The sequence below is a fragment of the Heloderma suspectum genome, chromosome 3 (assembly GCF_057233095.1).
Source record: "Heloderma suspectum isolate Gila_16-S chromosome 3, 16-S_ref, whole genome shotgun sequence".
NCBI lineage: Eukaryota > Metazoa > Chordata > Lepidosauria > Squamata > Helodermatidae > Heloderma > Heloderma suspectum.
In genome coordinates this window covers 78,956,432-78,977,612 of record NC_139460.1, presented here as the reverse complement: position 1 = coordinate 78,977,612, position 21,181 = coordinate 78,956,432, and the positions used below count along the sequence as shown (strand labels likewise).

Here is a 21,181-nt window from a genome sequence, read left to right as displayed (position 1 = left end):
ATCTGTGGGTCTCTCTCTGTGATTTGTATATGTCATTCTCTCTGTGTGTCAGACTGTGGGGCTCTCTATGTGTCAGTCTTTGAGTCTGCTGGTATCTTTATGTTGGTCTCTCTATTTTATATTTTTATATTTGTGGGTCATTCTGTAACTGTGGGTCTCCCTTTGCACCTGTCAATCTCTCTGGAAGTTTGTCTCTATACTTGTAGTCACTGGCTCTCTTAATCTGCAAGTTTTCTATTTAAGTTCCCCTGTGAGTCTTCGAAGCTTTCTTCTGCTGTATATTTGTATCTCTGCATGACCTGTTCTCTATGCAGATCTTTGCTATGGCTTCATTTGTTCTAGTGTGTAGCAACAGTGGACTATATTCCAAGGCTGTCATAAGCCAGCGTGCTGTCTTGACACACATACCTTTGAAATACTACAAGGATCACACACAACTGCACTGTATGCCTAGTACGGTCCTGAACCACTGGATGAACTAATAATAAAAACAGGGATATGGCAATCATACTAAAAATGTCCTGCCTTACAGGGTTGGTAGAACGTTTATTGAGATGATATATGGTATATGATATCTCAGTAGCCACTGGGAAAACTACATTTCCCAGAGGAAACTTTCTCTCTTCCACTTTCTTTCCCGTAACAGCCAGATAAATAGGCTGAGAGAACAAAAACTGTGAGTAGTGGGCTCAGAAATTCGTTCATATTGGCCTGAAAATAAACGCAGCTGTTTCTTGACCTGGAGGGGAAAGGCACAATTCAGTCCTATACCAGAAGTCAATCCCTTATTCTGTTGTGAGTTTTATTTGAGTATACCTGCATCTTGATTCCCGTGAGGCTCTTAAGCATTTATTATTCCACTTTATCATAGCTATATAACTGTGATCAGTATGGTACACAACAACCAAACTGTAAATAAAACTCCCTTTGACTTCAGATTTTATGGGAACACATTCATGGAAACTGCACTTGTTGTTGTTCAGTAGTCGTTCAGTCGTGTCCGACTCTTCGTGACCCCATGGACCATAGCACGCCAGGCCTCCTGTCCTCCGCTCTCTCCCGGAGTGTGCTCAAGTTCATATTCATTGCATCGGTGATGCTATCGAGCCATCTCATCCTCTGCCGTCCCCTTCTCCTTTTGCCTTCAGTCTTTCCCAGCATCAGGGTCTTTTCCAGGGAGTTTTCTCTTCACATTAGGGGGCCAAAACATTTGAGCTTCAGCTTCAGTATCTGTCCTTCCAATGAGCAGTCAGGGTTGATTTCCTTTAGGATGGACTGATTTGACCTCCTTGCAGTCCAGGGGACTCGTAAGAGTCTTCTCCAGCACCACAGTTCGAAAGCATCAATTCTTCGGCGCTCAGCCTTCCTTATAGTCCAGCTCTCACAGCCATACATTACTACTGGGAAAACCATAGCTTTGATTAGATGGACCTTTGTCGGCAAGGTGATATCTCTGCTTCTTACTATGCTGTCTAGGTTTGCCATAGCTTTCCTCCCAAGGAGCAAGCGTCTTTTAATTTCATGGCTACAGTCACTGTCTGCGGTGATCTTGGAGCCCAAGAAAGTAAAATCTGTCACTGCTTCCATTTCTTCCCCTTCTATATGCCAGGAAGTGATGGGGCCAGATGCCATGATCTTCGTTTTTTTAATGTTGAGTTTCAAACCAGCTTTTGCACTCTCCTCTTTCACCCTCAACAAGAGGCTCTTGAGATCCTCTTCGCTTTCTGCCATTAGGGTGGTATCGTCTGCATATCGGAGGTTGTTGATAATTCTCCCGGCAATCTTAATTCCGACCTCTGATTCATCCAACCCGGCGTTTCTCATGATGTACTCTGCATATAAGTTAAATAAGCAGTGTGACGATATGCAGCCTTGTCGTACTCCTTTCCCAATTTTGAACCAATCGGTTGTTCCATGTCCGGTTCTTACTGTTGCTTCTTGACCCTCGTACGGGTTTCTCAGGAGACAGGTAAGGTGGTCTGGTACTCCTATCACTTTCAGAATTTGCCACAGTTTGTTGTGATCCACACAATCAAAGGCTTTAGCGTAGTCAATGAAGCAGAAATAGACGTTTTTCTGGAATTCTCTTGCTTTCTTCATGATCCAGCGAACGTTGGCGATTTGATCTCTAGTTCTTCTGCCTCTTCGAAACCCAGCTTGTACTTCCGGTAGTTCTCGGTTCGCATACTGCTGAAGCCTAGCTTGTAGGATTTTGAGCATCACCTTGCTGGCATGTGAAATGAGCGCAATTGTGCGGTAGTTTGAACACTCTTTGGCGTTGCCCTTCTTTGGAATTGGAATGTAAACTGACCTTTTCCAGTCTTGTGACCACTGTTGAGTGTTCCAGATTTCTTGGCATATTGAGTGCAGCACTTTAGCAGCAGCATCTTTTAGGATTTTAAATAGCTCAGCTGGAATGCTGTCATCTCCGCTAGCTTTGTTGTTACTAATGCTTCCTAAGGCCCACTTGACTTCACTCTCGAGGATGTCCGGCTCAAGTTCAGTGACCGCACTATCACGGCTATCAGGGACATTAAGATCTTTCCTGTAAAGTTCTTCTGTGTATTCTTGCCACCTCTTCTTAATCTCATCTGCTTCTGTTAGGTCCCTGCCTTCTTTGTCCTTTATCATGCCCGTCTTCGCACAAAACATTCCCTTGAGATCTCCAATTTTCTTGAAAAGATCTCTATTCTTTCCCATTCTGTTGTTTTCCTCAATTTCTTTACATTGTTCATTTAAGAAGGCCTTCTTGTCTCTCCTTGCTGTTCTCTGGAACTCTGCATTCAGTTGGATATATTTTCCCCTTTCTCCCTTGCTTTTTGCTTGCTTTCTTTCTTTCAGCTACTTGTAAAGCCTCATCAGACAGCCACTTGGCTTTCTTGCATTTCTTTTTCGTTGGGATGGATTGAGTTGCTGCCTCCTGAACAATGTTACGGACCTCCGTCCGTAGTTCCTCAGGCACTCTGTCTATCAGGTCTAATCCCTTAAATATATTCCTCACCTCCACTGTATATTCATAAGGGATATGATTGAGGTCATACCTGAATGGTTTAGTGGTTTTCCATACGTTCTTCAATTTAAGCTGAAATTTTGCAACAAGAAGCTCATGATCTGAGCCACAGTCAGCTCCAGGTCTTGTTTTTCCTGACTGTATAGAGCTTCTCCATCTTTGACTGCAAAGGACATAATCAATCCGATTTCGATATTGACCATCTGGTGATGTCCATGTGTAGAGTCGTCTCTTGTGCTGTTGGAAAAGAGTGTTTGCTATGATCAGCGTGTTCTCTTGGCAAAACTCTATTAGCTTTTGTCCTGCTTCATTTTGTACAACAAGGCCATGCTTGCCTGATATCCCGGTGATTTCTTGACTTCCTACTTTAGCATTCCAATCCCCTATGATGAAGAGGACATCTTTTTTTGGTGTTAGTTCTAGAAGGTGTTGTAGGTCTTCATAGAACCCATCAACCTCAGCTTCTTCGGCATCAGTGGTTGGGGCATAGACTTGAATTACTGTGATGTTGAATGGTTTGCCTTGGATTCGTACTGAGATCATTCTATCGTTTTTCAGATTATAGAATCATAGAATAGTAGGGTTGGAAGGGGCCTACAAGGCCGTCGAGTCCAACCCCCTGCTCAATGCAGGAATCCAAGTCAGAGCATCCCTGACAAATGGCTGTCCAGCCTCGTCTTGAAGGCCTCCAGTGTGGGAGAGCCCACCACCTCCCCAGGTAATTGGTTCCATTGCCGTATTGCTCTGACACTCAGGAAGTTTTTCCTGATGTTCAGTCGGAATCTGGCTTCCTGTAACTTGAGCCCATTATTCCGTGTCCTGCACTCTGGGATGATCAAGAAGAGATCCTGGCCTTCTTCTCTGTGACAACCTTTCAAGTACTTGAAGAGTGCTATCATATCTCCCCTCAGTCTTCTCTTCTCAAGGCTAAACATGCCCAGTTCTTTCAGTCTCTCTTCATAGGGCTTTGTTTCCAGTCCCCTGATCATCTTTGTTGCCCTCCTCTTAACCCTCTCCAGCTTGTCTGCATCCTTCTTAAAGTGTGGTGCCCAGAACTGGACACAGTACTCCAGATGAGGCCTAACCAGTGCTGAGTAGAGGGAAACTAGTACTTCCCGGGATTTGGAAGCGATGCTTCTATGAATGCAGCCCAAAATAGCATTTGCCTTTTTTGCAGCCACATCACATTCTTGGCTCATATTCAGCTTGTGATCGACGACAATTCCAAGATCCTTCTCGCTCGTAGTGTGGTTGAGCCACGTATCCCCCATCTTGTAACTGTGCATTTGGTTTCTTTTTCCTAGGTGCAGAACTTGGCATTTGTCCCTATTAAATGCCATTCTGTTGTTTTCTGCCCAGCACTCCAGTCTATCCAGATGACTTTGAATTTTGTTTATGTCTTCCAAAGTATTAGCTATCCCTCCCAATTTTGTGTCATCTGCAAATTTGATCAGCATTCCCTGCACCTCCTCCTCCAAGTCATTAATAAAAATATTGAAGAGCACTGGGCCCAGGACTGAGCCCTGCGGTACCCCACTCGTTACCTCTCCCCAGCTTGAGAAGGTCCCATTGATAAGTACTCTTTGAGTCCGATTCTGTAGCCAACTGTGGATCCACATGATCGTTGTTTCATCTAGCCCACTTCGAGCTAGTTTGCTCATCAGGATATCATGGGGCACTTTGTCGAAAGCTTTGCTGAAGTCGAGGTATATGATGTCTACAGCATTCCCACGGTCTACAAGGGAGGTGACTTGATCAAAAAATGAGATCAGATTTGTCTGGCAGGACTTGTACCCCAGTACTGCTTTTCCCACCCTTTTGTTGACTATGAGTGCTACTCCAGTTCTTCTAAGGGATTCTTGCCCACAGTAGTAGATATGATGGTCACCTGAATTAAATTCTCCCATGCCTGTCCATTTTAGTTCGCTGATTCCCAAGATGTCGATGTTCAATCTTGCCATCTCATGTTTGACCACCTCCAGCTTACCTTGATTCATTGATCTGACATTCCAGGTTCCTAAACAATATTGTTCTTTACAGCATCGGATTTTCTTTTCACCACCGAACACATCCACAGCTGAGTGTCCTTTCGGCTTTGGCCCAGCCGCTTCACTCTTTCTGGCGCTACTTGGAAATACCCTCTGCTCTTCCCCAGTAGTATATTGGACATCTTCCGACCTGAGGGGCTCATCTTCCGGTGTCATCTTTTAGCCTTGTGATACGTTCCATGGGGTTTTCTTGGCAAGAATACTGGAGTGGGTTGCCATTTCCTTCTCCAGTGGACCACATTTTGTCAGAACTCTCTGCCATGACCTTTCAGTCTTGGGTGGCCCTGCACGGCATAGCTTATGGCTTCACTGAGTTATGCAAGCCTCTTCGCCACAACAAGGCAGTGATCCACACAGGTGCATATTAATAGTGTGGCTGGTACATCATCACATAAGCCACTATCGCCACTGCTACCACCAGCAATATTATACTGCTACTACTACTGCTGCTACTGCCGCTATTGCTACTACTACTATTCATACAGTATAATGCTGTTAAAGGCAACCTCGCAAGATTAGAACTTCAGATGCCAAACAAGTATTAAGTTCACGAGACTGTATTTCCTAGATGTATTTTTTACGCAGTATGTATTCTATTCTGATGAATTAGAAATATGGTCTGTTTATGCTGCAAACTTTTACTGGGTTATTTAATTAACATGGCATCTATGAAAGAATACAAATTATTGTAATTTGGTGAGGTGCCAACAATTCTGATAGAAATCCATAGTTCACTCTGTCCCATACACACACACACACCCCTAGAATTCCCAGAGTTCCCCAAGAAGAGGGAGTATAGTTAAACTCATTTAAATCTGTAGTGTAGCTAGGAAGATGCTAGCTCGATGTACCTAATTCCCAAGTACCTAATGGCTGCAAAAGTCATGCAGCAATTAAATGCAATACAGTTATGCTGGAACTCTAATGAGACTTCAGAGAAAAAGAGTCCCATAAATTTGAAGCAGCTGCTGTTTGCCCTTAATTTAACATTTGGTACAAAAATGTTAATGTAAAGAGGATGCCTTTGATCTTAAAGCTCAAATATTGTACAACTGCAGTCAGTAACAGGCATTGCGATCTCAGTGTAGCTGTCAGACCTTCATTCTAGGACTAGAACATCATGTGTCAATACCAGGGCCAGCACAGCACACCTCAATAAGTATAGCTTTGCAGGACTTCTCCCAGGCTCCTGAGTTACAGCTGTTTTGCCATTTTGCCCCATAAAAGGAATGAAGCATAGTATCAAACTTTGTGAGCCATATCTGCCATTACTAGCACTAAATAAGATTTTCCTGGAAAGGGGAAAAGGGCCAGCTGGTTCTCTCCCATTTCTCTGGCACTTGGTTCATAATTATGTTATAGGATGCCAAGCTATTACTTGCATCATCAGTTTAAGAAAATCCACAGGACCAAGCTCTCAGATATAATGGGGGGACTGAGAAAAGGTGACCTCTACATTATGTATGGTCCAATCCATATTTAGCTTTACTGATAATAACCAATCAGTGCACTGAAATGTGTTAAGTTTGTATTTACATTTATGTTTGGAACTTGGTGCAGGAAGAGATTTGAGGTGTGTCTTGTGTTTAAAGCAGGAGACTAAAGGCATGTGAGTTTGTATTGCTCACTGACATATCTAAAAATAAATAGAAGTACAGTTTTCAGAAGAAAAACAATTTCCCATTATGATTTTTTTCTTAGAATCATAGAATAGTAGGGCTGGAGGGGCCATCGAGTCCAACCCCCTGCTCAATGCAGGAATCCAAGTCAAAACATCTCGTTATTCTTGTTGAAGAATAATTATTTGAATGCTGAAATATACAGAAAAAGATAGCTGCAAGTGATTGTAGGTATAATGACTTTATAATTTTTATTTAGAGACCTTTGAAGATAGCTTTGGGTAAAATCCAACATAAATCATACTTAGAGTAGACCCACTGAAATGAATGGGACTTAAGTGACTCATGACTAATGTAAGTCCTATGGGTCTACTCTAAGTAGGACTTATATTGGATTTTACCCTTTATTTTCAAACGTTTGCACTGAGGTATGCAGAGTTAGAGATGGAGGAGCAACTGAAGGCATGGATGCTTCTTTTTCTCTGGTATAGTCCAAATGAATTATGGCTGAATGTACGGTAACTTTCACAGAAGATCATTCCATGCTATCAAATTAAGACGTCAAACAACTTTTTGAAAACACTTGCATTATTAACAGTGGAAAAGATATAATTAGGATTATGACAAATTACACTATATACAACTAAAAACAGACAACGAAGGAAGGATTGCAAACTAATGTACTGCATTTCTAGTTGTGCCTTGCAAGAGACTAATTGGCAAAAGTATTACAGAAAAGATATCACTTCTCATACAATTATTGTATGAAACCTGTGTGTATATGAAGTACAGTGTACAATACATGAATAATCCAGCAGTTGATAATATAAACAACTGTGTATTGGCCAGTCAGGGAATAATGAGCAGGGTCCCGGCACAAGTCCTTCCACTGCTGCTCTTCCTCTTTGTCCTAGTGCTGTGCTGAAAATTTGTCCCACATTTTTTTCGACCATTCTCATTCAATTTGATAGAAAGGAAATTGCTTTCGAAAAGAAATTCAAAGGAGGAGAAATTTTGGAGAAATTCTCATGGTTTGGCTTTGCGGTTCTTGTGCCTACCATACTTATGAGGTGGCTGAGGCGTGTGTGCAAGTGGCCTGTCTGTCATCGTACAGTCATTTCTCTGGCAGCCTGTAGCCTCCTCGGCTTCCTGCACTTCAGTTAATGCCATCATGAGGAAGACATCGTGAGGCAATTCCTCCCATGGGGCTTTTTCAGTTAAGAAAGTACAGGGAGGCTGCAGGCCAATGGAAAGATGTGTAATAGAGGGAGAAAACACACACAGCACCCTCAGCCACCTCTCAGTGATTAGGCAAGCTCAAAAATACCACCAAAAGAAATTCAAAATTCTGCCTCAGAAAACAGTTGATGCTGTTGCCACCTATAGAAGCAGTGCAATAAATCAAAAACCCTTAGGAAAAAAAGAAAGAACCTGTGCTGCAACCCCTGCCAGTAGTGAGCCCTATCTGTGAGAAACTGTTGGAGAACGTCTCCTCCTCTAGGAGAAATTCGGTGAAATTCCCCCCCCCCCATTTCTCTGCCCACAAATATGCTGGAGAATCTTGAGAGGCCACTTGTGCACAGCTCTATTTTGTCCTCCAGTTTCTGGGATATCTGAGGTAACTGGAACACAACACCACTGCAGTGAAACCAGGCCTTTATGTTACCTTTCTGAGAGGTTCCTTCCTGAGATCTTTCTGAAAGCAAAATGCATTCTTCTATAAGATGCACATGCACAAAAATGATGAACAACTATCAGTACCAAATAACCGTATCTAGAACATTGCATAGCTGAGTTTGTCATGAAGTGCTTTATTTTGCATCATTTGTAGAAAGGAAGAAATAAACTGGGTTGCATGAAAGAAAAAAAAAATCCATTAAGATCAAGGACCTGATTACTAGAACAGAGTTCAGTGTACCTGTACTTCAAAATGTACAGCCCTAATGTTCAGCACAGAGGCTGCACCATGAACTTCTAGATTTTTCTCCACTTCAGAATAGAGAAGGAGATTAGAAAGCAATTATCAAACTTCCAGAACAAATGCTTTTGTTGAATTCATCCTATTCAGATGAGTACCTATTCAGATGCATGTATGTGTGTGTGTGTGTGTGTGTGTGTAGAGAGGGGAGGAGGAGAAAAGAAAAATAGGTAAGTTAAAAAAGTAACTATTGAAAGCTGTTGAACAAATGCCACTAGTTTTAGGTTCTTGAAAAGGGTGAATGTGTTGAAATGGGTAAAAAAATGGCATTGTTGAATCTGCTTCACTTTTTTAAAAAAAAAATCTGAAGAAAGACGCTAATGCTGAGTTCTGTTCTATTCTGTCATTGAAAATTAGGTACACAAAAACCAAAACATGTTTTGAGGAGAAAGTATGTTGCATTCGGTTGGCATCCCACTGTTGCATCTAAAATAGCAGATACTACTGACAAGTTAATACGAAAGACATCTTCTAAATCTCCCTGTCTGATTGCAGCAGCTAAAACGTAACTGGGCATGGTAGGAGCGGTTCATAGATCAGTGAAGAAGGGATGGTTGTCCAGAAAATTGGGTGTCTCTGCAAAATGGAGGTGGAAACGTCTCTGATCCCAAATCTTCTCTGCAAGTATATGTAGAGATTCTGATATGACAGCTGAATTAGTCCAATTTAGGCCTACTTGAACACTTTTTTGCACATTCTCCAAACAAGAATTCCTGTCCACGCCCAGGTATCCACTCACATGGACAATGTACTGTGTAAACTGAACAATGATTAACAATTATTAATACAGGCAACACCAGCTCTCACAGAAACTGCTGCCAAATACTTCTTTGTACATGCAAGTGCGTGCACAAGAAGATTTAGGACTGTTTGCCACTACAGAAAACCTACTGTGTGTACTGGCTCTGACTTTTACATAAAGCTGAGTACATTGCCCAAGATGTAGTATTTATTATTTTTTGTTCTTATTGTTAATTGTGGCTTTATGGCTTTACTATGTTCTAAACCACTCAGAAAGCTTGGTATGGAATGGATAAAAACTAGATAAATAATAAATAAAATGAATAAAACTGTGCCTTAAAGAAAGATTCAACCTGCAACTTGACATTAATTCTGTAGGAGATTTATTCTCATACCAAGCATGTTTATCCATTCACTAACAGAGTCCTAAAAATTCCATACAGGTTCCCATCAAAACCAACCAAAACAGAATTAACATTCTAACATCTCCCTTGGCACTATAAGCAAGCATTTTAAGCTGATGTGTATGGTTTGAAGCCAACTTTTTTATTTATTTATTGCATTTCTATACTGCCCAATAGCCAAAGCTCTTTAGTATTCATTCCCATTGACTAAACTGTAAAACTCTACACTAATACTTTTCTTTTTTTAGTAAAGAAAGTCCTCTTTTTTTGAAATACAACTTTCTCCTACTGATTGTAATTATTCTTTATCCTCCTTCAAGCACACAGTAAACACTTCCATATATATATACATACATAAACGGGGGCATAATGTTCTTATTTTCAGCCAACAGAGTACTCTTAACTTGGCACTAACATCCTCCATAATTACCTTCCAGCATCAACCCAATTCTCTTTTCAGGAAGGAGTGTAGGAGGTGACTCGCCTATGCTGTGCTGTTGTTTTAGAGAAATATAATGAGGAGGAATAAAAGACCTGACAAGTTATCAGACGGTATCTCTGTGTTTTGCCAATCAGTTGTTCATCAAAGTAAAAGCAGCTGGAGTAGCTACCATTTTTTGAGCGGCCGGAGATTAGGGAGGCAATCTGTGTGAAATTTAAGTAACTACTGGTGATGTTATCAACACTGTTATTTCTAGACAAGACCATTCTTTTGTTCAATCAGAGAGAGACAGAGACAGAATTCCATTTTCAAAGTGGCTTCCTACAATTTCTCAATCTTATTCTAACATTACAGGCTGACAATTGTCCAGCCTCTTTTTAAGAGATGTTGCTGATTGGTTGTGAACCGCCTGCAAACAAGTGCTGTATGTCAGGAGGTGGTGGTGATGGAAGTATCAGAGAAGAGCTACACTATACATAGGTACATTTTACAAAATAACTTCTTTGTCTCATATCATAGTGTACAGCAGGAAGTTCAAAATGTGGGGCACTAGTACTTCATCCACTGTACAGAACCTATGTCCTTATCCCATCATAAAACTATGCATAGTGTAAAATTCCAAATAATCATTAAAATTAAACACCATGAGATCCTGAGGTGCATTCCCAGTTCCTCTGTAAATCAGTACACCTGTTTATATTGATGAAATAGGTTAAACTTCTGCTCTCAATGCAAGTTTTGCACACATGGTATAAGAGCAACTTAAGTAGTGCAAATCAACTATTTCAGAGCTTTGGGATAGATGTTGGCATTTCCACAAGGACTTTAATTATCTAGACAGTTTTCAAGCATTACCAGAAACAACAACAACACCTCAAATGGCTGTAGAACATACTTTTGGATACATTTAATGTCCATATATTTATGGATATTGCTTGTAGAATGAAATTTCTTAATCTCTGATGAAACTTAAGAGTGGGAATGTTGGGGCCTTCTTATCTAATTGGGACACTGACAAGCACTTAGGTTTGTCCATTTTTCTCTTCTGTCATTTTGAGCACCTCGCTGGAGAAGCTCAAATATTTTCATGGCTTAAAAAGAAATACGCTATCCTTTCACTAGTCTTAACAATACGATGCTTCCCAAAGCAATACGCTTCAATCATGGTTCATAAAATCCACAACAACTATATTGCCAGCATAAAACCTGAACCTTGGGGGTTTGTATATTGAAAGCAAATGACCCCAGTGATTACTGCCTATTTTATCTGTGCCTCCCATATGCTCCCACTTCTTTCAGATATTGAGAGAGAGAGAGAGAAGGGATTCTAAAATTCTGGATAAGTGTACATAGCAGTCTTTCTGCCAAAGCTAATAACTCTCCTAAATAATTCTTATATTTTTCTAAAGGAAATTGCTCCAAATTGCCTCCCAGTTCTTCTCAGTTATTTTCTTTTGCCCAAGATTATTATGTTTCAAATTAATGAACAATGTTTCTCTCCTTCCTTCTTGCCTTTAATTATCTGAGGAAGGTTGTTAAACAACAGTTCTTACTGCCCACCACCTTTTTAACAGCACAGCTGTTCAGGAACTTATCTAGCTGTAGGTAACTTATCACTGCCACTAAGCTGCTTGAATACTGCACAATAGAAAGTCAATTTGTGTATGTAGGTATGGGTGAGATGGATTACTCCAAACAGAGATGTATATTTACACAGATTTAAAAGGGCTGTATGGTGTGGCAGATAACAATAATGTTGCATTTGGACCTAGAAAATCACGGTTCAGATCCCTAATTTGATCCAGTTAGCTTGGGTAAGTTTCTATTTTGCATGATTGCTGTGTGGATATGGGATGCAAGAACAGTGTAAAGCACAGTGCATGCAGAAAAGACCTTCAGAGATGAACGAACATACAACTTATCTTGACAGTTCTTCCTTGCAAATGTCACCATCATGGAATACAATCTGACCCAAGGAATCGGTCTTGCCCTGGATATGAGACCACCTGGGAACCATTCTGGGCTCTCCAGAAGAATAGCGAGCAATGCGTATGATAATAAATAATATGGTGTTCCCAATGATGCCATTTTTAGGATACATAATCTTCCCCGATCAGCCAAAGAACAATAACAATTTGTAAACTTGTATGCTTTTATTTCTTAATCCTCAAAAACTATCTTATTAAGTGGACATGAAGGCTGAAGGCTACTCTCCTCCAATGCCCCTTCTCTCAGCTCTATCTGTTGCTCTGTTGAAAATCCTCAAGGCTGTACTGAATTCCTAATTGCAGTTGCTCCAGAGCGCACCCAGAGATAGCAAAAACACACCCCTGTATTTCTGGATAAGGCAATAGCGTCTAGTGCCTTACATTCCAAGGACTTCAGATGTGGAAGAATTCTGTGGAATACAATTCTGAATGCCCCTTATATTGTTGGCTTGAAATGTGCAACAGTTTGCACACATGCATTTTATGAGCCTGCTATATTAATTACTGCAGCTCTTAATTCCTAACGTGTGATGGAACAGAAGAGAAGCAAGCGAATGGCCTGCGTGATCTTATTTGCATAATATGGCATGGGTTTAGCTCCTTAGGTGCAGGGGGGTAGGGGGATGGGGACGGAGATGAAAACAGAAAATTGAAAAAGTCACATCCAAAATGTCAAGCTGTGCTTGAAGAATGATAGAAGACAGATTCACTGTCTTTCTGTCTTATTCTCAACTCAGAGCAAAATTAACAAACTTAGTCATTTCAGTAGATCTCTATCACCCCCTGCTGGACAAAACAACTCAGTAAAAAGAGCAACCTAGAAAATGCATTCAAGCCTAGTCGACTGGATCCCACCCCCACCACCCTTTAAAATATGTGTTTTTATATATATATATATATATATATATATATATATATATATGTTGCCATGTTCCTCTCCTCTGCACTTCCTTTTATCCTGGTTTTAAAAATATCTAAACTTCAGCCTAGTGAGAGTTGCAATGAAATCCGTCAGTCCTTCTACTGGGAGGGCAAAGCCAGTTAAGCCACCTCCTCTAGCAATTTAGCTCAGTCTAAGTCATGCCAAAAACTTGTCTGAACAGTTTGAAACGCTGCAGTTAATTTGCACAAAGAGGTTCTGTTTGTGTGTCACATTCACACAGTTCAGCGCTCCCTCCTCCTGACCAAAAGTAGTGGAATCCTGAAGTAACCTAGGAGTAAGCAGCACATAACAGGCACAGTCGAATCTGTTTGAAGAGAAGCGCTGCTAGAATATACATTTAAACACACACGCACACACTACACCTCACACACACACACACACAGAGACGAAAACCAGGGGCACACACAGGTGTAACCTGTCTCTTCAGCTATTTCTTGCCATATGACTGCCATTCATTTCAAGGCTGTATAGATGCTATGCACCGCCTTGCATCAGAACTGCTGCGTGCATACCCAGAGATACACAGATGTGGCATATCCGACACAGCACCCAATATCTGCTGACAACAAATTCGGAAGCCAACAGAAAGAAGCTCTCCTTATAGAATCGCAGGAGGAGAGGAAAAATGCTCCCCAACTGACAGGAGGGCTCCAAAATATCTCACCGACAGTAGCTGCCCTCGCCCTTATTATTTTATTTGTTTGTTTGTTGTAAAATCAAGTTGAATTAATGAACATATTCAGAAAGACTTAACATTCATTCCCATGCCTTTTACTGCATTAAAAAAAAAAAAAATCCGCTGCGAAGAAACAAGGGCAATCATTGTTCTGAATAAGAGGGCAGGAAAAAGATAAGCTCCCAAGGAAACTGCAGTTAACATCTCTCTTTCTTTCTCTTCTTCGTCCTTTCCTGCACCCCCTTTAAATATATATATATATATATATATATATTTAAAAAAATGATTACAAATTGACGGCCTTCCCTCCGAGAAATAGATTTAAGAGGGGGCCCAATGCAAAGATAATGAACTGATATTGCAAGTGTTAATTTGCTGGTGCTCTGTTTGATCAGCGTGAGAAAGACGACGAAGATCTGGAGGAAGATCTGGAGGGTGGCTGAAACAAGAAAAGAAAAGAGGGGGAAACCTTCCTACCTTGCCCGCTACCGAGGAACAATCCGAGCAGGTAGAGAGCCTGGAGGTTCATTTTCGGGCGCCGGCGCTGGTGGACAGTTCCCAAGTTCGAGGCTGGGAAAAGCTGAGCACAGGGAAAGCCCGCTCTGGCTCCGTACTTTGCCGTCGCTGCTGCTGCTGCCGCCGCCGCCGCCGCCGCCGCGGCGCCTCCTCCTCGCTCCGAAGTCTCGCCCTTCAGTCAACCCAACACACACACACGCTCACAGCGCGAGACAAACTCCAGCCCCGAAGCCCGACCAGCGCCGCTCACCAAGCGACTGCAAGCGCCTCTTCGCGCGCGCCTATATCAAGGCGGCGGCGGCAGAGGAGGAGCCGCTCCACACATGAAGGGATGGCGAGTATCCCTCCGCGAGCGCGCACGCACGTTCTGACAGGAGCCGGCCCAGCTCGACAAGCGCGAAGAGGCGGCGGCGGCGGCGGCGGCGGCGGGAGTGAAGGACTGGGGGGATTCTTCCGCCGCTTCGCTCTCAGTCAGTTGCCGCCGGCCGCGGACACTCTCCGTGCCTTTCCGCCGGCGTGGGTGCCCCAGAACGGCTCCTCTGGCTTGGAGCAGGTTTCGAAGGCTCTGCCGTGGGGAAGGCGAGCGGGCTGCGGCTCTCTGGCCGCGCGCGGAGGTGCGGGAGAAGCCCCCCGCTCGGGGAGAGGGAGCAACGGACAGGTGCTGAGGCGAGGAGGAGGAGAGGAGAGGAGAGGAGCGGGAGAGAGGAAGTTTGCAGGAGCTGGGCGCCGAGGCGCGCGCGCGTATGCGGGTGGGGGGGGAGCATGGGGGAGCGTCCATGCATATGCAGCGCGACAGGTTGTAGCGAGGGCGGCTGGGGAAGGAGGGAGACGGCTTCGGAAGGGGCTGCATGCGTGGGCTGGCGTCTGTGGCAGGAGAGACGCTGCAAAGGGGGCGTGTGTGTGTGTGGGTGGGTTGGGGGGGTACCGGGGTGTCAGTTCTTTCCAGATGCGGAGTGTTGCTTGCCAAGGCTGGGAGTGGCTGCATAGATAGGTTCCTGCTGCGGATGTGTGTGTGTGTGTGGGGGGGGGGTGCTAAAATGAATAGGAGGAAACAAAACGGCTGGGGGCGGTGGGGGGGGCAGAAAGGAGAGGGATGAAGCATCTCGCGGTGGGGGGGGCAGAAAGGAGAGGGATGAAGCATCTCGCGGTGGGGGGGGCAGAAAGGAGAGGGATGAAGCATCTCGCGGTGGGGGGGGCAGAAAGGAGAGGGATGAAGCATCTCGCGGTGGGGGGGCAGAAAGGAGAGGGATGAAGCATCTCGCGGTGGGGGGGGGCAGAAAGGAGAGGGATGAAGCATCTCGCGGTGGGGGGGGCAGAAAGGAGAGGGATGAAGCATCTCGCGGTGGGGGGGGCAGAAAGGAGAGGGATGAAGCATCTCGCGGTGGGGGGGGCAGAAAGGAGAGGGATGAAGCATCTCGCGGTGGGGGGGGCAGAAAGGAGAGGGATGAAGCATCTGGCGTGCCACCTGAGACCAGCGTCTGTGGAAAATGACCAACGTGATGATAAGAGGTCCAAAGAGAATGCCAGGGTTGAATTGGAATTCTGATCGGGAACATTGCGTGTAGGGATGAAAGGTAGAGCAGGAGACAAGATAAACAACTCCAGAGAGGGAGGGTCACACAATCTTCAACTCATCATCATCATCGCTAGACATGGTTGAAAGTGCTGGGCCTGGGAAAAGTGGAAAGAATGGCCAAGACTGGCGAGACACACCACAAATAAAGGTTCTTTTTCCAAGGCTGCACAGGAGGTCTTGACCACACAGTCAGGCTCCTGTGTGGTCAAGGTAACCAATGTGGATGCATATTAACATCTCCATGTTCATTATTCCATGTATACCCCACCTTTCCTCCAAGGAGTTGAAGACTGCTTATATTGTTCCTGCCACCACCTCCCTTTATCACCACAGCAAGGCTTGTGAGTTATGTTAGGCTGGAAGGAAGTTAGTGAATAGTCCACAGTCACCCATTGAGCTTCATAGCTTATTGGGGATTGAACCGGGGCACCCCAATTCTGGTCCAACACTCTAACCAGTACACCACACACTGGCTCTTCAGTGTTTACCCACATCACAATCCATGCATCGTTGAAGTGGCAGCCTGCCCTACTTGATATAAATGGGGATGTGTATCCCCATACAAGACACCTGGTTGGAATAATAGTTGGAGGGAGTCCAGTGGAGGCTAGTGGCTCCCATGTCAGTGGGGTGGTGAATCCACCCTGGTTTTCAGTCAGAACCAGTCAAAACTTTGAAGGAGCTATCCAAGGCACCTTAGATAGCTCCTTTAGCTTTAGAGTTCTGACAGGTTTTGACTGAAACCCGGAGGGGATTCACTGGCCCACTGACATTGGAGCCACCAACCTCCACTGACGGAGCCTGTAGTCCATTTGTTCCACCCCTGCTCAACTCAGGAAACCCAGAACTAAAGCATACCCAGCAGATGGCTGTTCAGCCTCTGCTTGAAGACGTCTAGTGAGGGAGAGTCCACCCCCTAAGTAACTGGTTCCATTGTCAAAGTGTTCATAGTCAAGAAGTTTCCTCTGATGTTTAACCAAACTCTACCTCCAGTAATGTAAGGCTATCTAGCCCTACCCTGTGGGAAGTCTTTGCAGTCTTTTATGTAACAGCTCTTCAGATATATTTGGAGAGTGCAGTTATCCCCCTCCAGTCTTCCTTTCTCCAGGCTAAACAGATCCATTTCTTTCAGTCTTTCCTCATAGTTGTGCTGAATTAGGGCTGGATTGGGTGCATATCTTTGGGTCAGCTCTAGGAACCTCAGACAGCTTTTTGATCAAATCCAGAAGAAAATAAATTAGAAACCTGACGTTCAGTACAGACCTCATTAAAAACCATCTGACAATGTTCTAAACTTGGGGGCAGGAAGTATACCCCCCAAAGAGTTACTTCTCATTAGCACGAGCTTGAAAGCTGTCATTTGGTACACACATTAGACACAAATCCCAATTACTTGAAATCTCTGATGACTGTCTATTTTTGAAATGATTCACACTAAAAAATAAAAAATGGGAGGGGGCTTAAGTGCACCCTGTAATAGTTAACATACCTCCACCTTGGTTATAAAGCTGAAATTGGGAACACACATGATACTCTGAAAATGTTATATTGAATAGTCACATAATCTTGATGTTTACCTTACAATAGAGAGCAGACCTTCCACGTGGAACAAGCTAAGTGAAAATAAGACAAGAATGTTGGTCTGTGGGAGTTCTAGTGATTCTTCACACATACTTGAATTAACTTTTGGGAGATATCTCAATAGCAGCTCAAAACATACATCTATGTTTTCAAAATGAATTTTACTAGTATATGGGGAGGAGAGGCAAGAGATCATGCATCCGTGTCCAATCTTGCCAGCATGCCATCTGTATGCTCTAAGAACAAAGATGGTCATGTTAATGGGATGACAGTTGAGACTTGAAGGGAGGAAGGTAAAACAACAACAACAATATTACCAAGGAAATACAAAAACTTTTGAGCTAAGTATTGCTATCTTTGTTTCCAATATGGGCCTGTTACTCATGTAGGGATGTACGGATTCCCCACCATCTGTTCCTGTGGGGAATCTGCGGGGGGGGGGAGGCAGTCCATTCCTCCCCCCTGGAATCCGCGCAGAGCAGCTCCACTCCGCGAGGATTCCGCAGAGCCAAGGGCTGCCCCGTTCCACCGTCCGCATGCCCCGGATTCCCCCATTTTTTTTCCGGCTCCCAACACTTGCAAAAATAATTCTGTAAGTATACTGAAAAATCCTTTTCACATGCCTGCCATCAGTCTCTGTAAGGGTAAATTCTTCGTGGGGATTCCCCACATAACTTCCGGTCACCTGTCCTGTCCTGACCTTACCAGACTTGTCCTGACCTCACCTGACCTCACCTCATCACCTCCACAGACAATAAACAGAAAAGATGGAGGATTTCCATGGACTTCATGACTCAGCCCCAGCGAAAGAAAGCCTCGCGTCACAGGGAAAATGCCTATTGTAAAAAGGGTAAAGCTGTTCACGTTCTTCCATTTCTGATTTATGGATTTCTTTTCGTGATTATTTTTGTAAAATCCGCCATTCGGCGGACAAAAAAAAAGGGTCTGCGTGAGCTCTGGTCCAGGTCGACCAGGCCATCCCATTCCAAGGAGGATTCCGCAGATTGGATTTGTCAGAATTCGATCCCTTTTAAAACTTGTGTGGAATTCTCTGACATCCCTACTCATCGGTACCAGGCAGAATGGGAAAATAACATGTGGATTTATAATGATGTCACATGAAGAGGAAGGCAAAATGATGATCTGGACTGTGGAACAGCAAGAGAACTGTCATGGGAATTTAATTGCAAAGGGAGCCTATGGGAACAGGGGAATGACGAGGATGAGGATAAGGAAAAGGGGGAGAATTATACTAAGATAATGGAAGGAAGTACTTATTAGAAGAGAGTCTGCAATCAAGGAAGGGACAAATATACTGCTTGAGATGGGACAGAACTAGTGATTATTCAGACCAGGCAGAAGAATAAGACCAAGGTCGAGTTAAGGATAGGAGGAAGGCTGATTTAGATAAAGTTTCCCATACATACTTCTTCATATATTTCCTAAACAATGTTGCGATCACTAAACCATGCAAATTTGCTATTAAGTAGAATATTATTTACCCGACTTCATTTTTACAACCAGACTTTGCATCTCTTTGTCACATTGTATATAGTTTGGTTCCAGTGTTGCTCCTTCCACTTCACTCTGCTTTGGCCTCGCCCCATCCTCACAAACACGAAGTAAATATTCATATTTGAGAAATTATCAGATTAGTCCTTCATTTACATAGAAAAGCCTCCTTTAAGTCAACGTATCCGGCAGAAGCATTGATTCAGTTTAGAGATTAACTTTAGGGCTACCATATTTATATCTAGATTAGGGATGGGGGAGAATTTCTCCCTGAAACTTTGGGGGGCCGAGTGCCAACGTGTTCGGCCCCCCAAAGTAGTTTCGGGGAGAAATTCTCCACACGCCCCCTGCCCCCCGCACCCCCCCCCCGGACGGGACTTACCTTTCCCGAATGTCCCTCCCGGCGACAGGTCCCGGCGGCGGTTCGTCAGGTCTTCGACAGGGGCAGAGGCGGCAGCCGGTCTTTCGACCAGCTGCCGCCGCCGCCATTCCAATAAAAGTTAAAAAAAAACCACGCCCTCATGATAGGCTACATGACGATTAACGTAGCCTATCACGGCTAGATTTGCAAAGTCAGCCGTGATAGGCTACGTAAATCATCACGTAGCCTATCATGGGTGACTTTAAAAAAAAAAAAAGCGCGTACGGCTAATGGCGGCCCCCATAGGGAGCCGCCACTCACGTTCCTTATTTGGTCACTGTAGTCTACATAAAGATTACGCAGACTACGGCGAAAATAAGGGCAACGCTATTTGCGTTGCCCTTATTTTCGCCGTAGTCTACGTAAAGATTTACGTAGACTACAGCGACCAAATAAGGAACGCGAATGGCAGCTCCCTATGGGGGCCGCCATTTGCGTACGCGCTTTTTTTTTTAAAGTCACCCATGATAGGCTACGTGACGATTAACATAGCCTATCACGGCTGACTTTGCAGATCTAGCCGTGATAGGCTACGTTAATCGTCATGTAGCCTATCACGGGGGCGTTTTTTTTTTTTACTTTTTATTTCGCGGCCGGGCGAGGCGGGAAGCCTCCCCCCCAGCCTGAATTTCGGCCGGGCGAGGCGGGAAGCCTCCCCCCCCCAGCCTGAACTTTGGGGGGAGCAGCAAAGCGCCTTCCCCCCCCACTGCGAACAAGCTGCGAGACCAGGTAAGTGGCTTTCGTGCACCCCTAATCTAGATTATTTAATATCAACCAACTATTTTGGATACATTTAGTATTTACATTTCAATTTTTTTAATATCTAATTTAAATTTTAAAAATATGCTTTAGATTTTTAAAAACCATTTCTATTGTTATTATTTTTAAGACTTTTTATCTGTACAGAATGTTAGTAGAAGAACGTCTTGGAGACTGTGAATAATTACTGTAATAGTCAAGATGGCATAAGAAAAAGAGATCCATGATGGCTGATATTCCTTATTATGCTGATGGGATCTGACCGTCAGCTCAGATCCCATCAGCATATACATAAACTTCAGATTGTTCCAGTGTCCATCCCTTTACAGGTACTTACATTGAACCACAATTGCCATTTTAATGCCCATTCCCATAATTTGGAGATATTATTTTGGAGCTCTTTGCTGTATGTTTTTGCTTGGGGGTTCAGTAAGTAAAGCACCTGATTTGCATGCAGAAGATTCTAGGTTTGATCCCCGGCATCTCCAAGTAGGGCTGGAAAAAATCCTGCTTGAAAACCTGGAGAGCCACTGTCAGTCAGTGTCAACAGTACTGGGCTGGATTGCCCAAGGGTCTGACTCAGTAGAAGGCAGTTTCCTATGTTCATATGTTTTAAACATCCTAAGTAATAATTTTGTGTTGTCAGCAAACTTGGTCACCCCCACTGCTCTCTCCTAACTCCTGATTTCAAATCATTTACGAACAAGCTTAAAAGCACAGATCCTAATACAGATTAGGGATGTCAGAGAATTTCGCCATGAATCTCGGGGAGGCTGAATGCCAGCGCATTCGGCCACCTGAAATCGGTGGCGGAATGGTCTGCCCCCCCCACCCCCCCGGGACGGGACTTACCTTGTGCGAATCTTCCTGGCAGCGGTGGCTCCGGAGGTGGTGCAGCGGCGGCAGCAGCTGTGGTGGCCGGTCTTCCAACCGGCTGCCGCTGCCGCCATTTCCAGTAGAAAAAAAC

The 21,181-nt window shown here is 43.9% G+C and overlaps 1 protein-coding gene across 1 annotated transcript in view; it reads right to left on the bottom strand.

The window, feature by feature from the left end:
* NCAM2 (neural cell adhesion molecule 2) overlaps window positions 1-14,721 on the bottom strand; it is a 472,561-nt gene extending 457,840 nt beyond the window's left edge. Inside the window, exon 1 of the mRNA XM_084843540.1 lies at window positions 14,327-14,721. Within this exon, the coding sequence (XP_084699666.1) occupies window positions 14,327-14,378 (52 nt within the window). The 5' untranslated portion in view covers window positions 14,379-14,721. The remainder of the gene's footprint in view (window positions 1-14,326) is intronic.
* Between the last annotated feature and the right edge of the window lie 6,460 nt (window positions 14,722-21,181).